At 40.6% G+C, this 19,261-nt stretch overlaps 1 protein-coding gene across 5 annotated transcripts in view; it reads right to left on the bottom strand.

Moving 5' to 3' along the window:
• Agk (acylglycerol kinase) overlaps positions 1-19,261 on the bottom strand; it is a 79,032-nt gene that overhangs the window by 4,435 nt on the left and 55,336 nt on the right. For all 5 annotated transcript variants that reach the window (NM_001127497.1, XM_087659014.1, XM_087659015.1 and 2 more), the window contains 5 exons: positions 18,293-18,362; positions 13,125-13,204; positions 10,589-10,646; positions 6,527-6,674; positions 5,879-5,976 (listed from right to left, as the gene is read on the bottom strand). In NM_001127497.1, the coding sequence (NP_001120969.1) occupies positions 5,879-5,976; positions 6,527-6,674; positions 10,589-10,646; positions 13,125-13,204; positions 18,293-18,362 (454 nt within the window). The remainder of the gene's footprint in view (positions 1-5,878; positions 5,977-6,526; positions 6,675-10,588; positions 10,647-13,124; positions 13,205-18,292; positions 18,363-19,261) is intronic.

The following is a 19,261-nucleotide window of genomic DNA, read 5'->3' as shown; positions in this document are numbered from 1 at the left end:
TTACAAAACACAACGTTCTACCATAATGACCACTTAGAATTTACATTTCACATTTCATTCAACTACCTACCAAATGTCAGCCACATTTCATCAGCCCTCAGAATATTTGGGTTAACAGAAGAAATTTTACCCACAAGGAATTTACATTTCACCACAGGGAGTGCACAGAATAATAAAGCAGCATATTACTGAATATAGCAGAAAATGGATATATATCAGACTATATTACAGAATGTCACAAACAGACATGGAGGCTGAGGTTGCACTGGTGGCGGTACAATTTTTAAAAAGGATTTATTTACTTTTACTTTATGTGTAGTATGTTTTGCCTGCATGTATGTCCATGTAGTTCATGCATCCATTAAGGTCAGAAGAGAGTGCTAATTCCCCTGGGACTATATTCAGTTAGCTGTGAGCTTCTGTGTGGGCACTGGGAACTGAACCTGAATCCTCTGGAGACCTGGCTTCTCTGAAAGAGTGCTCGTATGCTGTGGAGCGATCCCTCCAGCCCCAGTGACTAACATTTTTAAAAAAGGCCAGGTGAGAAAGTGACCTGATCAAAAGCCCAGGAGGTCAGAAAGGAAGGAATACACTTATCAGGGAAAACAGTTTTCACATTTTAGCAGGTATACCTGGAGGGTTGATTATTTGTATTTGTTGGTTAAAAGTTAATTTAAAAAACAGATCCAGACTCTCCTATCATTCTCATAGCTCAGTAGGACTGTTGTAAAACTCAAGAGTTTTTATTTCAAATGATTTCCTGGTAATCTGGTGCTGCCGGTCTAAAGATCATACTTTAAAAAAACACTGTTCTAGAGACAAGCCATCCCCAGCCAAGACCTTCAGGTGAGGTTGTCCCCAAAATGTACAGACTGAGTGGCTGGGGCAAGGAAAGTGGATGACTATGGAGAGGAAGAGAGCATCTGAATGGGTAGGTCTCTGGAGACCACTCTAAGGACAGTATATTTTAGGTTGAGTGAAATGGAGAGGCAGTGGAAGACTCCAAGGAAAGAAATGTTCTGGCTTGTTTGTAATAGGGTCACTGCCTGCTGTGCTAAGAATCGAGGCAGAGGTCTAACTGCACAGGCAGGTGGTAAGCCAGGAGATAACATTACAGAGAAAGGAGAGGGGGCAGGGAAGGCCCAGTAGACGCCAGGTCAATGATGCAGTGATGCAGCATGGCACTGGAGGTGCAGGGAGGAGGACGGAAACTGACTATCGACTAGGACGAATGTACAGGAGAGAAGGGGAAAGGAAACAGGCATATTCAAACTTGCAGTGGGCAGCAAAGCCATGCTCCAGTGAGAATGGACACAACCCTGTGTTTCCTGTTAAGACCAGAGAGAGTTACCTGAAGTTTCTCTGATAGCCACCAGATTCTGCTGGGTGCTATGTAAAAATAAAAGCAGCCATGTAGCACATAATATGGTAGTGTGTTTGTGTTCCAACAAAGTCCACAGAAACTTGAATTGGGAGTGATTCTAAGTCATTAAAATAACACCCTAGCTTGAAGGCAGCTGATCAGCTGGACCTATGGTTTTCCTGTGCTGACAGCTTTCCTCAGCTTTGTTTACAGGCACACCTAGGTTACCAGGAAATGAAACTCTGAGGATTCTGGTAGGGGAATTGTAAGCCTGGAATCAGACTAAGCTTGTCCCATATAGAGGAAATGCCTTTTTAAGGACCAACCCCCAAGGCCTGACAATTTTCACCTTTCCCTTGTGGGAACACACCTCTTGGTCCTGAGATGTGACTGAATCTCCCAGGACTGAGCCTGTGTCTTGGGAGGTTTTCTTTCTTTAACTCAGGTGGTTTCTCATATGCATCTATCAGTGCAGATACAGACAAAACCACAGAGATCTTTGTGGATCTTGTGAATTCCTGGATCACTCCTCAAGGCAACTTTCTTCTACTTCGCTCTGCAATTCTTACTGCCCAGATACCCCTGAATTCTCAGAGATGCCTTCCCAGAAGAGCCTATGGACTCCTGGGAAGCCCATCTCCATGCTGTGGCCTCACAAGCAGGAGGCTAGGACAGGGATAAGGCAGACCCCACCTGAGTGCCTTCTCTCTGGGATCCCTGCCCCACGCTACTTATTTCTTGCCAACAGTTGTTCCATAGATTTTGTCCAGTGTTTGAGGTACAAAGGAAAAACTACTGCTTGTTCTACACCTTGGCCAACAGTCTCACATTCATTCAAAGACCAGCTCATACCGACAGATTCAATGGGAACCTTAGTGCCTTAATGGATAATGAAAAGACACTCAATAGAATTTAATGTCTAAGACATTTAGAGTTAATAAAACTCTTGGCAAACCTAGCAAAGTTTTCCTTATGAGAAACTTCCTTATCTAATACAAGGTATCCCACAAAACTATCAAGTTCAAGAACAAAGCAATGGCCCCCATTAGCATTACTTCTGGCTGTCACTATTTGCTGTTGATAATAGCAAAATCTATAGCAAACCTATAAGAACTAAGAACCTATAAGCAAACATAATAAGAATTTAATTAGGATGCTGATTCAGCATCAACACACACACACACACACACACACACACACACACACACACACCAATTACATTCAGTCAGAGAAATGAAGTTTTAAGAGATTATTCTGATAATAACATCAAAAGTAAGATAACCATGAGTATACCCAGCAATAGACAAACACTAAAGAAAACCATAAAACTCCTCGAGATATTGAAGCCCTCACTAAATGAAGGGATACATCACATTGACATGCCATAGGGTCAATACTATAGAAATGCCATTTCTCCTCAAATTGTATTGAACACTGCAACCTTATAAAACTTTTATGAGGAACCTAATAAACATCCTAGAGTATTTATAGAGAGCATGGGCTGATGAGATGGCTCAGGAGGAAAGAGTATTTGCTGCTGTTCCAGAGGCGCTGAGCTGAGTTCCTAGCACCCACTTGTGTGGCTCACATCATCTGTCCATCTGGAGGGGAAAGAGTCAATAAACCCATCTGAACATCTGGCTACTGGAATGAGTAAATAAAATTGGAGCCTTCACCTCGCCATTTGCAAAACTTAGTGATAGGTGGCAGTTTTGGTTTTTTTAATAACAACGGAAGCAACTATCTCATGAAAATCTTTTAAATCACTCAGCAACATACGATGAGCATCTTGCCACATTAATAAATATAGAGATTATATATTATTTAAATAAAAGCATCAATATTTATTTACCTATCTATTTAATATGCTGTGCTTTTAAAGAATAAACATGCTAATTTAAGAGACATTAAATTTCTGACATTCCACAATCCTAAAGCTGTTTTCAAACTATGGATATATTATTTTAATGATAAGTAAACATTTCAAGCTATTACATGACAGATACGGTGTCTGAATATTTGATTGTATTTGCTTGTGTAGAGTGGTGAGGGAAAAAGAAAAATGACTGTGCTCCACTAGAGATAAGAAGCAGTGTCACCCACTTTTGTAATTAGCACAAAGAGCATTCAGCAGCCTGAATGTGGCTCATCTAGAGCTGCAATCACACACACTGCGTTCCACGCATTCAGAGAGATTCGGTCACCAGAGAAAAGAACAATGGCAGAAGAACAAGAGCAAAATACTGGAAATACATTGTTACCACAGACTAAAACTAAAGAGAATGAATAATAGAAATGTTATCTTCTTTTCAAAAATCTCTCTGAACAGAAGACTTTTTAACCTCATCTATTCATAGCAATTTCATAATTCTGTTAAGTAAGGGAAGAATGTGGACAGTGAGTACTTATGTGCTGGTGCCCACAAACTAAACAACTACACACCTGCCTCGGCAAGGGGCATGCACTCGGAAAATAGAGTGAGTGTTGTAGTTTACAATGTCATGAAGGATAAGAGATGGTCCAGTTCCCCATGCACATCACCACTGAGTGCTGTGTAACCCACGGGATCCAGTAGTTACTGTCTCACCTGGTGTCTTTAACACTTTTTCTTTACCCTTAGTATAAAATGCAGTTAAACGGTCTTGTACAGGCACATGGTGTGAATCTGGGAATAAAATACCTAATTCCCATCAGATTCTTAGACAAATTAATAAACATGTAATAAATATGAACTATTTTTCCTAAATGTTTTCCTTTGTGGTTTTCTTCCTTTCTTTTCTTTTTTTCTTTTTTTTTTTTTTTTTCGGAGCTGGGGACTGAACCCAGGGCCTTGCGCTTGCTAGGCAAGCGCCCTACCACTGAGCTAAACCCCCAACCCACACCTTTGTGGTTTTCTATTTTTAGCCTTTGGCCCATTGTTTAATATTGTCTCTGTTCGCTCTTTATTGATTTAGTTGAGGAGTCTGTGATAAGGAAAGCTAATAATGGCTTGTCTGCCACATCCTAATATTCTCCCCAATTGTCATTCTGAAGTTTATCTTTTTAATGCATCAATATAAAATTTGCCTTAGGTGTCATGCTTAGAAAAGCTCCTTTGTACTTTCCTACTTTATACTGATAATCATTTAAATTTTACTTAAGTAAATTTTAAAATCATTTAAATTTTACTTAATACTTAAGTATTTTCATTATTTTGAGTTTAGTTCATTAATTCAACTGGAATTATTTCAGAAGGTAAAATATCTGCAAATATTTTACAGGAGATGCAAATTACTTGCATAAACAGAAAACAAGTCAATACTACTCCAGACATTAGCCTTCCCACTACCCTGCAGCTCCACCTCCCAGTTCTCGGACTGGCCAGCGTAACAGTGAACAGACTACTCAGGTTTTCATAAAAGCAGAATATGTTATAGTAATTAGCCACAGTGAGAAAGACCTACACTGGAACTCTGTTAACGGAAGTAATTAAAGTTTTCTCCTTTCCAGGCTCAGTATGCTTTTTCTAAAAATGGCCAAATAGCAAACATCTAGGGCTGGGGCCACATGGTCTCTTTTACTCTGTCCCCTCTACCACAGTGCAAGGGCCACAGGAGAAATGCAGATAAAGGACTGCATTCCTCTTACAATATTGCTTTATATACAAATTCTGGAATGTGACTTCCACATGTTTCATGTTCCATAAGCTATCATTCTTTTAACTTTCCATCATTTAAAATTAGAAAATCAATTCTTTGCTTATAGGCAATATAAAGGCAGCATATAGTAGGGTTTGTTTTATTTGCCTTCTTGTGTTTTCTGGTAATTTTAGTGAACTATCTACAGCAGCACTGGCCAGTGGAATTGTCTAAACTGCTGGAAACTCTCATCTGCATGTTTAATATGACAGCAAGACATATAGCTGTAGAGCCCTGACATGACAGAGAAACTTCTCTTTCAACCCACGTAATATGAATAGCCACATATGACAAATAGCTTTGGACAGTCCATGTCTACAGATCATATCCAAATTAAATCACATTGGCCACAAGTGGCACACAAGCCTGTAAGTCGACTATGTGGGAGGCTGAAGCAGGAAGACCACAGTTTGAGGCTATCCTGTAGCATGTAGCAAGATCCTATCTCAACAGGATCCCCACATGTATAGCTATAGATCTGTGTGTCCTGGGGAGTCTGAGTCTATGTATTTAATATAGTCAAAACATAATGCATATTTACTCAAGTGAATGTTCAGCTTCTCTCTAACATTTCACTTCTAAAGCTTCCGTCTGCATCCTCCGGACCACCCAATCATGAAGAAAATGTGTGTTCCGAGAGCCTTGAGCTCCTGTGTCCCGATGCACTCAGCTCCCACTTCTCAGTGCTTTGTTACTCAAAGGCACACTACCCCTCCCTTTCCTTGATCCTTTCATCTCTATGCCCACAGGGTAAAGTAGAAAAATAACTAATTAGTGCAAGAAAAGCACCTGCCACTGTTTCTCCAGACACCAAATTCATAAAAATGAGTCCACTTACCGTCAGGTCAAGTTGGGTGTTTCGGGTTGTGATGGACAGTTCAATGGTGGACAGTTGTACATCTTTCCAGACCTCAGGGCTCACCTCTGGGGAGAAGGCTGTGGAAATCCATCAGACATAGGCCAGTGTTTCTACTAACATTTCTCTCTGTGTCTCACTCCCAACTACAACACCACCAACCCCAACACACAGACACATACACGCACGCACTCGTGCACGCGCTCACACACACACAGCAAGCGAGCGAGCGAGCGAGCGAGCGAGCAAGAGAGAGAGAGAGAGAGAGAGAGAGAGAGAGAGAGAGAGAAAGTATTGAGCTGCTGGTAGTCAGCTTCCTCAGCCCTTTGTCCAACTCTAAACTTTACTTCATCTTTCTGATACACAGGGATAAACACCAGGTTCTCTGCCTAAAGCATCCTCACCGACAGCAGCACAATAGCACAGATGTCAGTGACAAAGAGTACAGGAACTGCAGCACCTAGTGATAAGATATTGAAGCCTGCCCTGACAGCACCCAGGAGTCTGACTTCAACAAGGTTGGACTGGCTCCTCCAGCACCAAATGATTATCTAGTACTGATTCTGGGTGTCCACTCCAGGCCACTTCTAAGCTGAACAGGGCTTGTAATCTAGTCACCATGTTGCTCACCATCCTGTGGCTGTGCCCAGAATGAGGCAAGCCTACGTAATATTCTCCTGTACAGAGAAGGCCGGGGAGCAGCATCTTCAGGCCCAATGGGAGGTCTCTCTGTAGGGCCCGTGTAAGAGATGGAGGCCTGATGGGTCTGAGGCCACTCCTGTTAATGAAGAAGAAAATAGCTTTCATCACGCACACATAACTCCTAACACGGGGGCTTTGCTCTGCAAAGGTCAGAATTCTAATAATTTGTCTCTTCAATAAACAGAGTTCTCCCCATGTGGAAAAATGAAGGCTTCAATTTTGCCTTAAAAACCATGAACATAGTGACTATGGTCTCTGTTATGTCCCCTAACATACGACACAGAGAAAAACAAATTGAATTGACAACTCCTCTTCACGCTTACTTATCCACAATAGGAATGAACACGAGTGAGCAGAGTGGCCCCATGATAAACATCAATTTACAGACGGCACACAAACATGTAATGAAACCAGTTGCATCAAACACCTACTTCACTGCTGCCATCAGACTCCATTTAGAGGACAGAATGCAAATGCAGCCTAAGGCCTCTTCACTGCTTCAAAGCCTAGCATTCTCACACTAGATATCTGTACGATACATTTTTATCTATTATTACTATTATTATTATTACTACTACTATTATTACTATTATTACGTCTGTGTGTGTGTGTGTGTGTGTGTGTGTGTGTGTGTGTGAAAGAGAGAGAAAGAGAAGGAGGGAGGGATCCCTGAATCAGAGCCTGACACTTATTGGGTGGGGGAGTCACACTGCTGAGTTGGGGAGCCTATCAGTAATACCACAGACTCTCAGGTTCTGGCACGGATTCTCTTGACTCTTACAGTTAAATACTCTGTGCCACCTTTACCACCTGTCCTCCTGCTTCATTTTCAGAAGCACAGCTTCAAACTGTCTTCAAAGAATGTCAGGTCCACCAGGGAGAAAGTCCTAAATCTCTCCATTGTCAACCTTGGTCTGGACCGAACCGCTACTTCTCTCCTGTCTCAGCGACAAAGGAAGCCCTTCCTCTGTGCAAGCGCCCTGGATTCCAGCCTTCTGTACCTGTGTGGGTTTAACACCTCAGTCATCTTGTCTGTCTCCCTTCTCTTCACTTCCTACTCCTGCTTTGGTGCATGTAAAAACACAGCCATTTGCTCTCTTAAAAACCACTGCTCGGGGCTGGGGATTTAGCTCAGTGGTAGAGCGCTTACCTAGGAAGCGCAAGGCCCTGGGTTCGGTCCCCAGCTCCGAAAAAAAAGAACCAAAAAAAAAAAAAAAAAAAAAAAAAAAAAAAAAACCACTGCTCTATTGCCTTCTGTTTCTCTCAGGTTACCTTTTCTGTCTTCTCCTCTTTCAAGTCAAGATTCCTGAAGAGAAGACAGTCTATCCTGAGTGTCTGTGTTTTTCTTTCTTTTTTTTTCCTTTTTCTTGTTTTTCTTTTTGTTTCGTTGTTTTGTTTTTCGGGACAGGGTTTCTCTGTACAACCCTGGAGTCCCGGAACTCACACTGTACACCAGGTTGTCCTCAAACTCAGAAATTCCCCTGCTCCTGCCTCTTGAATGCGGGGATTAAAGGTGTGCCCCATCACGTCCTTTAACTGTCTCCGTTTCTTCACCTACCATGTATTTCTTAGTTTTCTTTGCTATAATCTAACCCTCTTACTTTGGAACCTGACAAACTTCTGGCAACTCCCAATTTCAAAGACAGTTCCCTTTTCCTACTGGAAACCTTCGGCAGCTCCCCGTTCAGAAGACGACCTCCAGTTTTCATTTAGACTCTTCCCATTACTTCCTAAAACTTGTACTTTCTTTCTCCTGAAATTCCTCTTTGATTGGCTGATATGTTGGGGCTCTCTTTTGACTTTTCTCTTAGTACCATCACAGTTTTGTTTTTTTTTTTTCTTCTAGTTTTCTAAATGTTTACGGTCCTTTGTGCTTTTCCTGGCCATCAATTCTTTTTTTTTTTTTTTTTTTTTTTTTTTGGGTTCTTTTTTTTCGGAGCTGGGGACCGAACCCAGGGCCTTGCGCTTCCTAGGTAAGCACTCTACCACTGAGCTAAATCCCCAGCCCCCCATCAATTCTTATTTACAAACCCGCACTTTCAATATCCTCAAAACATGGACACACATTTCTTCATCCCAGGGCCTCTTTCTGAGTTCCAGACAGAATCACAACTGTAACTACACATATTTGAACCAAAGATATGCTACACTCACCACACACAAACCAAAACTTCATCTTCCTCCACAAACTTGGTCTTACCATCATCAACATTAATACAAAACGAAGTTACCCAACTCTAGTCCCTCAGACTAGAAATCTGCCAATCTAATATTCTTCAAGCTTCTGAGAATTTTACTCCAGTAGCACTCCACCATTAACAACCCTACTCTAGACCACAGCACTTGCTCTTTCCTGATCACTGGATGACTCTGTCAATCTGATATCTGCGGGCTTTGCCTACAACTAGGCATGCCCACCTCCTTGTGCACATTGAGGCCAATTTTCCCACAATGCAGATCTGAGTACATCCATACTTCCCTTCTGGATCCATTTGCACACATTCTACTGCACCAGCCTGAATTTATGACCATGGTTTATCACAGTGGCTTCATACAGTCCACGTCTCTATCCCAAGTGCCCTTTATCCAGTTCTAAATTTAGCATAAATGCCACCTCCCTCATGAAAGCTCTCTGATCCTCTGTCAAGTTTAGGAGGCCCTCCTCTGTTCCTGGGTTGCCTGTCCACATTTCTCCCCTGCCGTCTGTCACGCCACGGATCCACTGCACTTTTCTCTGGCATATGATTATGTCCTGAGGCCAGAGGGTCTGTGAAGCTTGTGCTCTAGATGGCAAGCACAGAGCAACAAGCACCTGATAAACACTGAACAGAAAGTGTCCACAGGACCTAGAGGCTGCCATCTTAACACAGCTACAGCTGCCTCCCAGGGTGCTGCTACTTAACCAGTGAAATTGTTCTCTTTAACAATAACATTTTACTAACCAATTTGAACTTAGGAGTAGAAAAGTCTTGCCTTTTCTATTTTATTTTTTAAATTATGTGTGTTTACTCCAAGTATTTTACTGATTTTTAGTTTTTTCATTTAATTTTTCAACCCAACTGGAATTTCTTAGAGAGAGCTACATTTTTCAAAGGATATACATTATTTTATAATTAGAAGAAATCAGATAACTCTAAATGTTAACATTGGAGTCTAGTTTTTCACAATCAATTTTCAGATTAACTAACATAAATTGAGACTATACTGCTTTGATCTGCATGAAAGATAAACACAGTATATAGCTCATCCATTGAGTGATTTTCCTATTTGATTTTTCATTAGTATGAAATTGTTGAACTTTTTTTCTAGGCCCCCTTACTCTCTCATTAGTAATCAAACCTAGGATTTAAACATGCTAGGCAAGGTGCTTTGTCACTGTGCTGCACTATAACCTCAGGCCTTACTAATTTACCTTTCAATGTATAGAGAGCACTGACAAGCAGAATGCTGTGATGAGGGAAGTGTTCTACACAGTACTGTCCAATATATAGCAAGTACTACAGTTTTTAACCAGAACAGTTTGACACCTACTGATATCATATACAAGCCTCTACAATTAATTTACCTATAACCCATTACAAATCTTCAGTTCATTGCCAGGTAGTACTATAGTTACACATATTAATGACGTAGGCATTTGCTCACTCTGTTCAAGGTTTATCTGGTAAGGGTGGATGAATGAATAGCAAAGGCAAGTATTCAAGATAAATCAAACACGGGTTTGGCCATGGAGAAAATGGCAAAGGATGGATGGATGGATGGATGGATGGATGGATGGATGGATGATGGATAAGTAGATAGAAAGAAACAGATATCGGGGTACTTGTCTATCAAAATAAGAATGTTTTCTGTAATTATATAAATCAAAGGTCCCATTTTAGTATTGGAACATGTGATATGGCTCTGTAGCAAAGAATATCTCAAATATAGAGATCACAGAGAAACATCAAATTAACATAGGTTATGTTCTATATTATAAAGTGCATTTACCTGAAGAGTGCTGAAAAAGTGGGCTGCTTTGGTTTTTAGAGGACCAAGATACCAGTACCTAAGAAAAAACAAGAAAAAAAAGATGAAAAGAGCTACCAATGTGTTAGATGGCATCCAAGACAATCAAGTGATGACGACTGAACCTCTCCTGTAATTGGCTGCTCTGGGGCCTTGAGGATCATGGTCTAAAACAAAAGTAATCCACTTTTAACCTGAATGTTAATGGCACATCTAAGAACATGCAATTAGATGGTAGAACGATTCCTGTACTTAATAAGAGATATAGCTTAAGTCTCTTTGATCCCTAAGATTACAAGTCATTTTAATACAGACCTTCACCCAGAGTAGGGTCAATACAGTCAAAGAGTCACCAGGAGAGCAATAAAGCCACACAGAGAGCTATTATCAATGCTGCATGAATCCAGTGTGTCATAGGACGCAGGACTGGATCCTGTACCTCATGGCTCCTCTCACACAGATGCACACACAGTCATCTATCAGTATATATTATTGATATTCATAGCTTTAATATGGCAAGTGTTAAGTCTCAGAGTGGAAACTTACTGCTTATTGCTAGCACCTGAAAACTACTAGTGAGAAAGATGCTGAGTTGCAACTAGAAAGTGATGTGGATGCACTCTTTCGACTTATCTCTGACAACACCCAGGCTACGGTACTGATCCTGACTGGTTCAGGTAGAATGCCTTTAGTTAGCCCTTATTTACACATACGGAAAAAGATGTAGAACATATAAACATAGGGAAGAACACAGTATAAAATTCCTACCTGTGGGCCTGTGAGTTGAGAAGATTACAGACCCCAAATACTAGTAAATTATAAGTGACTGCCTATGTTGTGATATAAACTGATCAGATAAGGAGTCAGGGAGGAAAACAACAACAGCATTATAGTGGCCATGGTGTGCAATGGACACAGGCTGAAGCACAGGCGCTGCAGGCGTGCCGGGAAGTGGACTGAATCTACACACGTCAGAGAGCGAAGACAGTGACGTTAGGCTAGAAGCGGCAGAGCAGCCAGAGAAAGGGCAAGGTTTAAAAGTAACAACACAGACCTGTTCATTAGGGATGATGGCCTAAATACCCAGAATAAGGAAACTTATAGCCAATGTGGAGCCTCTCTAAATTATCACTCACATTGATATTGTGGTAGTATTGATGAGGGCTTTGGATAATTGATATTTTATGGTGTTTTTAAAACTCTTTATAGGTTTCTCCTTTTCTTAGCCAAGTAGAAACACCCTGACTTGGGTGGTCTATTTCTAAAGTTTAAGCAGTTCTTTGCACTTTTTCTAATAGTAAATGTTGACACAATACTTGTAGTCTTTCTATGGCCAGCAAGGGAATGTTTCTTATTTCACTCCAAAAGTGACTCCATGGTCAGTCCTAGCTAAGGTAGTGTATGACCACCCACAGACTTTGAAACTCATTGATCAGAAGCCAGCCAAACTATGGAACCAGATAGAGGAGCTATTCCTAATATAGCTGACCAGCACTAGTGCTGAACTGTTGGGAAAGCAGTTTGTTGTGAGCAGACTTTCTCAGAGAAAGCTAAGCAATTGCTCTCTGTGAGCTGTGGGAATTTGAGATGACAGATCAAACACGAGGTAATTTGTGGAATCAACACACCCAAGGCACACTTGCAAATGACTATGGCCTGTAATGAGGAACAGCAGTAGTCCTCTGACAGCATTCCACTGTCAGGAATTTCATTACCAGGGATAACAGAGTAAAATGTGGGAGAGATTCCCGGGAAGAAAGTTTAACAGTTTGGCCTGTCAGCTGCAAGAGAGGCTCTTGATGAGAGAGCGGTATGTGAGAACAATCATTCCATAGACAAGCTCTACTAAACTGTAAGCCCTGGGCTGTAGGCAAAAGAGAACACCTTCACCAGAAAGGAGATGAACTTTGCCGGGTGTCTTCTTCAGTCCTGCCTCGGAAGCCAGACCACACTACCTCTCCACACCCCTTTCAGAGCCAGAAGTTTCATCCTACAAAAGTCTCCAAAACTAAGCCTACGCCTATAAAAGCCAGCATCAGACCACTCCTCCTGAGCTTCTTCTTCCAGTTGGCAAAGCCAGACAACCATCTTTCTCCTATAAAAGGGAGCAGCCCTAAGCCTCTCCACCTATATGAGTGTCCTCAAATACCTCACACACAGCCTTCTGGACAAGGCCTGAGGCCCAGGCAGCACCTTGGGATCCAGCTAAGCATGCTGCAGAGTGATAAGCAATGCCAGTTCCCTTCTGTAGTTTGAGCCTAAGTTAAATGTGTCTGAAAATAGAGACATACCCTTCTTTTAATGGAACTTTCCCTATTCTTTCTGACTAAATTCAAACTTTTACCTGGCTGTTCCTATTTCATTATCCATACCTAAATTAAAGTTAAATTAATTTAGTTAAATTAAACTTCCAGCCCTGGAAGATTTACTCCCAGACCACTGTATTTTAAAACCTCAGCAGAAAGGATGGAAGAAAACTTTTAAAGACTCATCACATAGCAACATAGTCATCCTTTACTTGCTAACTTTGACGCCAGCATCTCTGAAGGATCCCCACCGGAGGCCGGTCATGGCATAGACAGGCTGTTCTTTTTCACCCTGGAAGTTAAATACAATGGGTTTAGCTTTGTGAAAACAGTAAATTCATACGTACCTGGAAAATGTTGATGATCTAATCTTATCAAACCAAACATTTTATACATAAATTCAAATGTTAAAGCAATTAGCCCTATGTTACATGGTGGAAGTGCTTGAATGATCAACACTGTAAAACTGATGGAATCTTATGTATCAGTTCTCATGAATCAAGGGAACATATTAGCTGTAATTTTGAGCAGCAAACTTCCAACAGCTAAAAACTGATAGATACAAGGCACCCACACATTCTAAGAAGAAGTATAGTACTACACACACGAACAGGAGGACTAACTTGGACTCTCCACCAAAATTAAGACTTGGGGATAGGGAGAGAGGTCCTAGAGACAGCACATTGCATCTGCGCTCATGGGGTCAAGGGTTCCTGCAATCCCAGCATCAGCAGCACTCCCATTTCACAGTGCCAAAACCAAGCAAGGAATCTGTGAGAAATACACACATTCTTAGAATTATACAGAAAGGAGACACCGACCTCTCATTCTTTTGCTATGTACCTGTTCATGCAGTAGACTGGCTTTTCTACTCCCTAGATTTATATAAGCGATGGGCAATGGGGAGAATGAACTAGAGGGGGAGGGGAGAGAGAAGGGAGGAGGGAGAGAGAGAGAGAGAGAAAGAGAGAGAGAGAGAGAGAGAGAGAGAGAGAGAGAGAGAGAGAGAGCGCACAAGCCAAGAGATGCTGCAGAGGGAACCAGCTGATTGGTATCACAAGGACATGTTTGTCTCTAGGTGCCAAGGAGAAAATACTTCATCTGTGGGCTAGGGCACTCAAGTCTGAAGAGACTGTGGAGAGTACTTAGCCTGAGAACTAAAGGAGGAATTCAAAGAAATGAAGCTAAAATAGATTTCCAACTTCAAAAAGCACATACAAAAATGTCTACAAAAAGAAATTCACATATGAAACCATAAGAGACCTAACAATGAGGCATCAGTAACCAACAGGGAGATATAAAAGCACAAGTTAAGCCACAGGCTTTTTAACTGACAGGCGAGGCATCCACACAGTACAAGATGAGCTCGGTATGAGGGCAGAGAAGGGATGCGCCCTAACTTCTGATACACACTGGCTGTTAAAGATAAACCACAGGGAGGCGAGGGTGAAAGGCACGGTCATAGAGGGCTCTGAAGTAAGGTGAAGGTTACCAGGGTGGGCACAAGAGAGTGAAGGAAAGATGCTGGCCTCTGAATATGTTTTGAAGGTGGAGCCAACATGGTTTCTTGCCTATCTGTGTTCTTTTTTAAACATAGGTCATATAAAGAAACACATCTTGACTTCCTTATCAAATTGAACATACAAAATGAGAGCTAAGCACACACTGAACAGTTAGTGAGCTAAATACAATACTATTCTAGTTCATGATTTATTGTACTTTTGAACAATCTCCAGTTTATGTAACATGGTGCTCATGGAAGGAAAGATTGGCACTAAACACTGTCTTCGATGTTTATGGTGTCAAGCTTTGTTGACAGAGATTTTCTCCGTATTCTTAAAGCAATTTTCAGAAATAAGGAGAAGGGGAAAAAAATCAATTAAACTAAACTGGTTCCTCAGAAACTAGGGTAGAAGCCACTGTTCCACATATTCTAAGAATTGATTAAAATTTTTGTGCTTCCTGGGCTATGTCATTAATATACAGAGATTGTGAAAAATCTGACATCAATTTACAAAATTAGTATATGAGAGAAGGGGGTTGAGACAAGAGATATTTAATAAGCATGGTAAAAATTTCCAGTTACATTCAATTTATTCTGCAATACATTATCTCTAACATATATATAATAAATACTAAATCACTGGGTTACTTAATACATCTCCTCATTCACCTCCTTTGTTAACAATCATATTTTACAACAACGTCTTTATAGAGAAAAATCTCTACTTAATCACAGTCCTTACGTTTTGTAAAAACAACTTAGCTGTATTACATGCTAAAAGATCAATTGCGATTTAAATTATGATTAATGGGATCGTGATGGAAAGTCTAGACATCACTGCATGAAGAAAGATAAAAAGAAACTTGGCTGTACACTTGTAAGCTCCCCAGTTATAATGATGTACCAGTAGACTGCATATGGGTTAAGTGTCCCTTGCCTGAAAGGTGTAAGGCCAAAAGTGTGGCCAATTTTCAGGTTTTCAGGTTTGCAATTCTGGAATATTTGCAAAAACTACTGACTGAGCATTCCTACCTCACATCAGCCTCGTGGAATGTGAAGTTCTCTAAAGTTTCCAATCAGGGAACATTGGCATTTGGATATTCAGATTAGGGATACTCAACCAGCGTAACAGCAACTGTCAGGGTTAAATTAGGATCGTGGCACAGTATAGATCCTTAAAACTTTTACAAAATCAAAAAGAGAGTGACACTAAATGTTCATCCAGAGTGGACAAACACATCTTAAGGTCTGATGTGAGCAAACACAGGGTTCACCATTGCAGGGTGACTCAACTCTACAACTCTGCCTTTTGAACCATTAGCTTTTTGTTTTTAATTAGATGAAAAAAGAATATTTGTTTAACTCCTGTCATAAAGTATATCTTTTTTTCTAGTATTTTAAACAAATGTTGACAAAAAAATTATAAAGCGCTAATGAACCATTTCTCTTTCGTCCTGTTTTTTTTTTTATTTTGAAAAACAACATAAAGACAAAACTCTAAATAGTACAATGAATACTATTTATACCTCTCTCCTAAAATCGCCATTGCCAAAGTCTTCTCCTTGTAGTCTCGTCTCATGCTGGTATCTTTACCTATGTGTGTTTGGGTGCTTCTCTATGCGCCACATACATGCAGTGCGCGCACTGGCCAGAAGAGGGCATCAGATTCCCTGGAACTGTAGTTCTCAGCAAGTCTGAGCTGTTGCATGTAGGTACTAAGAACCAAACCCAGTTCCTCTGAAAGAGCAGCCAGTGCTCTTCTGCAGCCTCTATAGTGTGCTTAGATTTGAAGCTGTAGACAGCAGAACTTTTCACACAATAATTATCTCGCCAGAGCAAGGACTTAGATAAGAGTCACTTTCAAGGAATCAAAGGTTGAAAGGCAGTGTATAAAATTCAGACCAGGTACAAGTATCTTTATTTGTTCGGCAACATCCATGATTACAATTGGTTTCTTTCTTCAAATTCAGTATCCTTTACCAAATTCTTATATTTTCATCTTGAACAGACCACTTACTTTTTTGGATTTTGAACACTGACATTTTAAAGGAAGACAGTCTAAAATGTTTAGAATGACCCACCGTTTGGCTTTTTCTGATTACTATCTTGTAATTAGGTTGAAATTAGCTGACATTTGGGGCAGGAGACTATCAGGCGACATGGCATCATTCTCAGAAGGCAGATACTGTCATTTTTTTTTTCATGACCAGATAAAGTAGCATATGCTAGATTTCTCTACTTCATATACATGTCTGCCCCTTTAACAGTTGAGTAAATAATTTAGGAAATGCTTATAGATTTGTTTTCCAAGAGATATCTGTGCCTTGTATTCAGTTTCTATTGATGATCTCCACCTAAACTCAATTATCAAAATGGTGACTGAAAAATGTTAATATTCCTATTCCTTCTATACTCACAACATGACAATTCTTCTATGTTACCCAGACTTCAGACTGACATACCCCCTCTCTCTTCCTCCCTCCCTTCCTCCCTCCCTCTCTCTCTGCCTCCCCCTCTTCATATATATATATATATATATATATATATATATATATATATATATATATATACACAGAGATATTCCACAGTTAATAATTTTTATATTCAAACACTGACAGCTTGTCTTAATGTCTTTCTGTAATGTCCCCATTAATTTTTGAGTGCTCTCTTACTTCACACTTACTCTCCCTTTATTTTAGGTTTGTGGTGGTGGTTGTGTGTGTGTGTGTGGCTTTTCTTTTAAAGATGTCAGTAATTAAAGACCAAAATCTGCATGCCAAGTACGCTCACTGTGAGGTGTAATTGCTTCTATGCCCTTTAATTGGCACAGCCAGCAAGCATATTTCTAAAACAAATTATCGTCTACAAAGAAGAAAATGTTACACAGCTCAATAGAAAAACAGAGTGTTACAAAATGCAGGAAGCTACAGAAAGCATTGCTCCCAGTGTGAGAAAGACAAATGGACAAATAATCTACAAAATCCTAACTATTCATGAACCCAACTGAGAGCTAAGATTACAAGACAACCAAGTGATCATGGCAGCTGCTCTAGCAGGATGTGAGAAGCTCATATGTTGTAGAGCATGGAAGAGAAATGCAGCCAGGATCCAAACAGCTACAGAAAGCAGCTACTGCCCAAGTATGTTATGGGTCTTTTTTTCTTTAAGGCCAGGTTTTATGTGGTACCTGTTAGCCTCAACTTGCTGTGTGGCTGAGGATGACCTTGAACCCTTCATCCTTCTGACACTTGTAGAGGGTTAGGATTACAGGCATACTGCACTATTTTGTCTGGCCTCAGGGGTTCTTTTAATACAAAAACAATCATGCATAGCTGGATTTCTTATGGCATAAAGGTAGTAAGTAGAGACATTAAAACTAGATATAATTCCATGAGGAAGTGATACAGAGGGATCCTTGTGTGTAACAGAGGCCAAGAGTTAAGTTCAAAGCTAATGCATCAAAAGGTGACATCACAATTCAACACTACTGAAGTGCAGATATAAAGGGACTATAGATGTAAGTTTTATGTCATATCATTTTTATCACACGTGAGATCATAAACACATTGATTAGTGATGACAGAATCATGAACAACGCTTCTTTTTTTTTTTTTCTTTCTTTTTTCCAGAGCTGGGGACCGAACCCAGGGCCTTGCGCTTGCTAGGCAAGCGCTCTACCACTGAGCCAAATCCCCAACCCCACGACGCTTCTTTATAGGGATTAATGCTAGGGTGGGAAGAGGAAGGAAGTGTTATGTTCATCAAAACGTCATGTAAACTGTTATGCTCTCTTTTCTTTAATATGTGCTTATTGCTCTGATACCTTTCAAACATTACTTTTAATATTTTTTTTCAAAACCTGAAGGAAGAGTTTACCTTGATCTGCAAGACGTCAAGTGGAACAGTCTCCCCTTTCACAATGGCCAGTGCGGCATCTGTGACATGTCTAAGTGGGAAAAATGGAAAGGAGCCTGCTGTAAAAAGGAAATGCCACCTCCCCCACTGCACAGCATGCATAGGGATGTGCATACACGCCCACACCCACACCCACACACTCAGAATCCTTGTGGGGGTCAGTAAAAGTTAGTCTTTCAAAATAATCTTAGGAAAGCATGTGAGCAATTACTGACATTTATTACATCACTCCACCGGGCCAAGTACTGGAAAGCTTTCTACTTAAAACATGGCAGTAACATAGCATCTTTTAATCCCTATAAGAAATTCAGCCATTTCAAAACAGCAACAACAAAGCAAAAACAAAAACAAAACAAAAACAAAACTGTTCTTCTCAAACAGCCAGTAGGTAACCGAAGGCTAGGACTTGTAGCTATCTTAGCAAATGATAGTCCATGACCCAAGACACATTTCCTCATTTTCCAGGATCACAAGGATGTACCTCATGCTCTGTTCTCACTGCTGATTCCTTCCCTCAAAGATACAAGACCATTCTTATCTACATTCTGACAATCTCTGCAAAAACTTCTATGTAAAAAAAAAAATTCAGCAGAAATTAAACACTCTGGATTATTCAGGGCATATAAAATTATGACAGACTCAAAGTCAGACATACACAAATGCACAAAAGATGGTCAACAAGAGAAACAGTAAACCAAGTGGATAGACAGAAGATATGTGCTCTAGCAGGAAGAATGAGCAGTCCCACATCAAGGCCTTTACCGATGCTGGCCAACCTCCCATGCCCTAGGTACAGCCATGGTAAGCACTTCACTCTCAGCCTTCAGATCTGGCAGACAGCTCCACTTCAGAGGGGCCCACTCTGTCCAGCCTAGAGGAAGGTCCTTCACTGTGGCTCTCTTCACTGCACTGTTGCACCTTCCACTGGCT

This window comes from Rattus norvegicus, chromosome 4, assembly GCF_021556685.1.
Source record: "Rattus norvegicus strain SHRSP/BbbUtx chromosome 4, alternate assembly SHRSP_T2T, whole genome shotgun sequence".
NCBI lineage: Eukaryota > Metazoa > Chordata > Mammalia > Rodentia > Muridae > Rattus > Rattus norvegicus.
The sequence above is the reverse complement of the archived record's forward strand: the minus strand, read 5'-3'. Positions and strand labels throughout refer to the sequence as shown.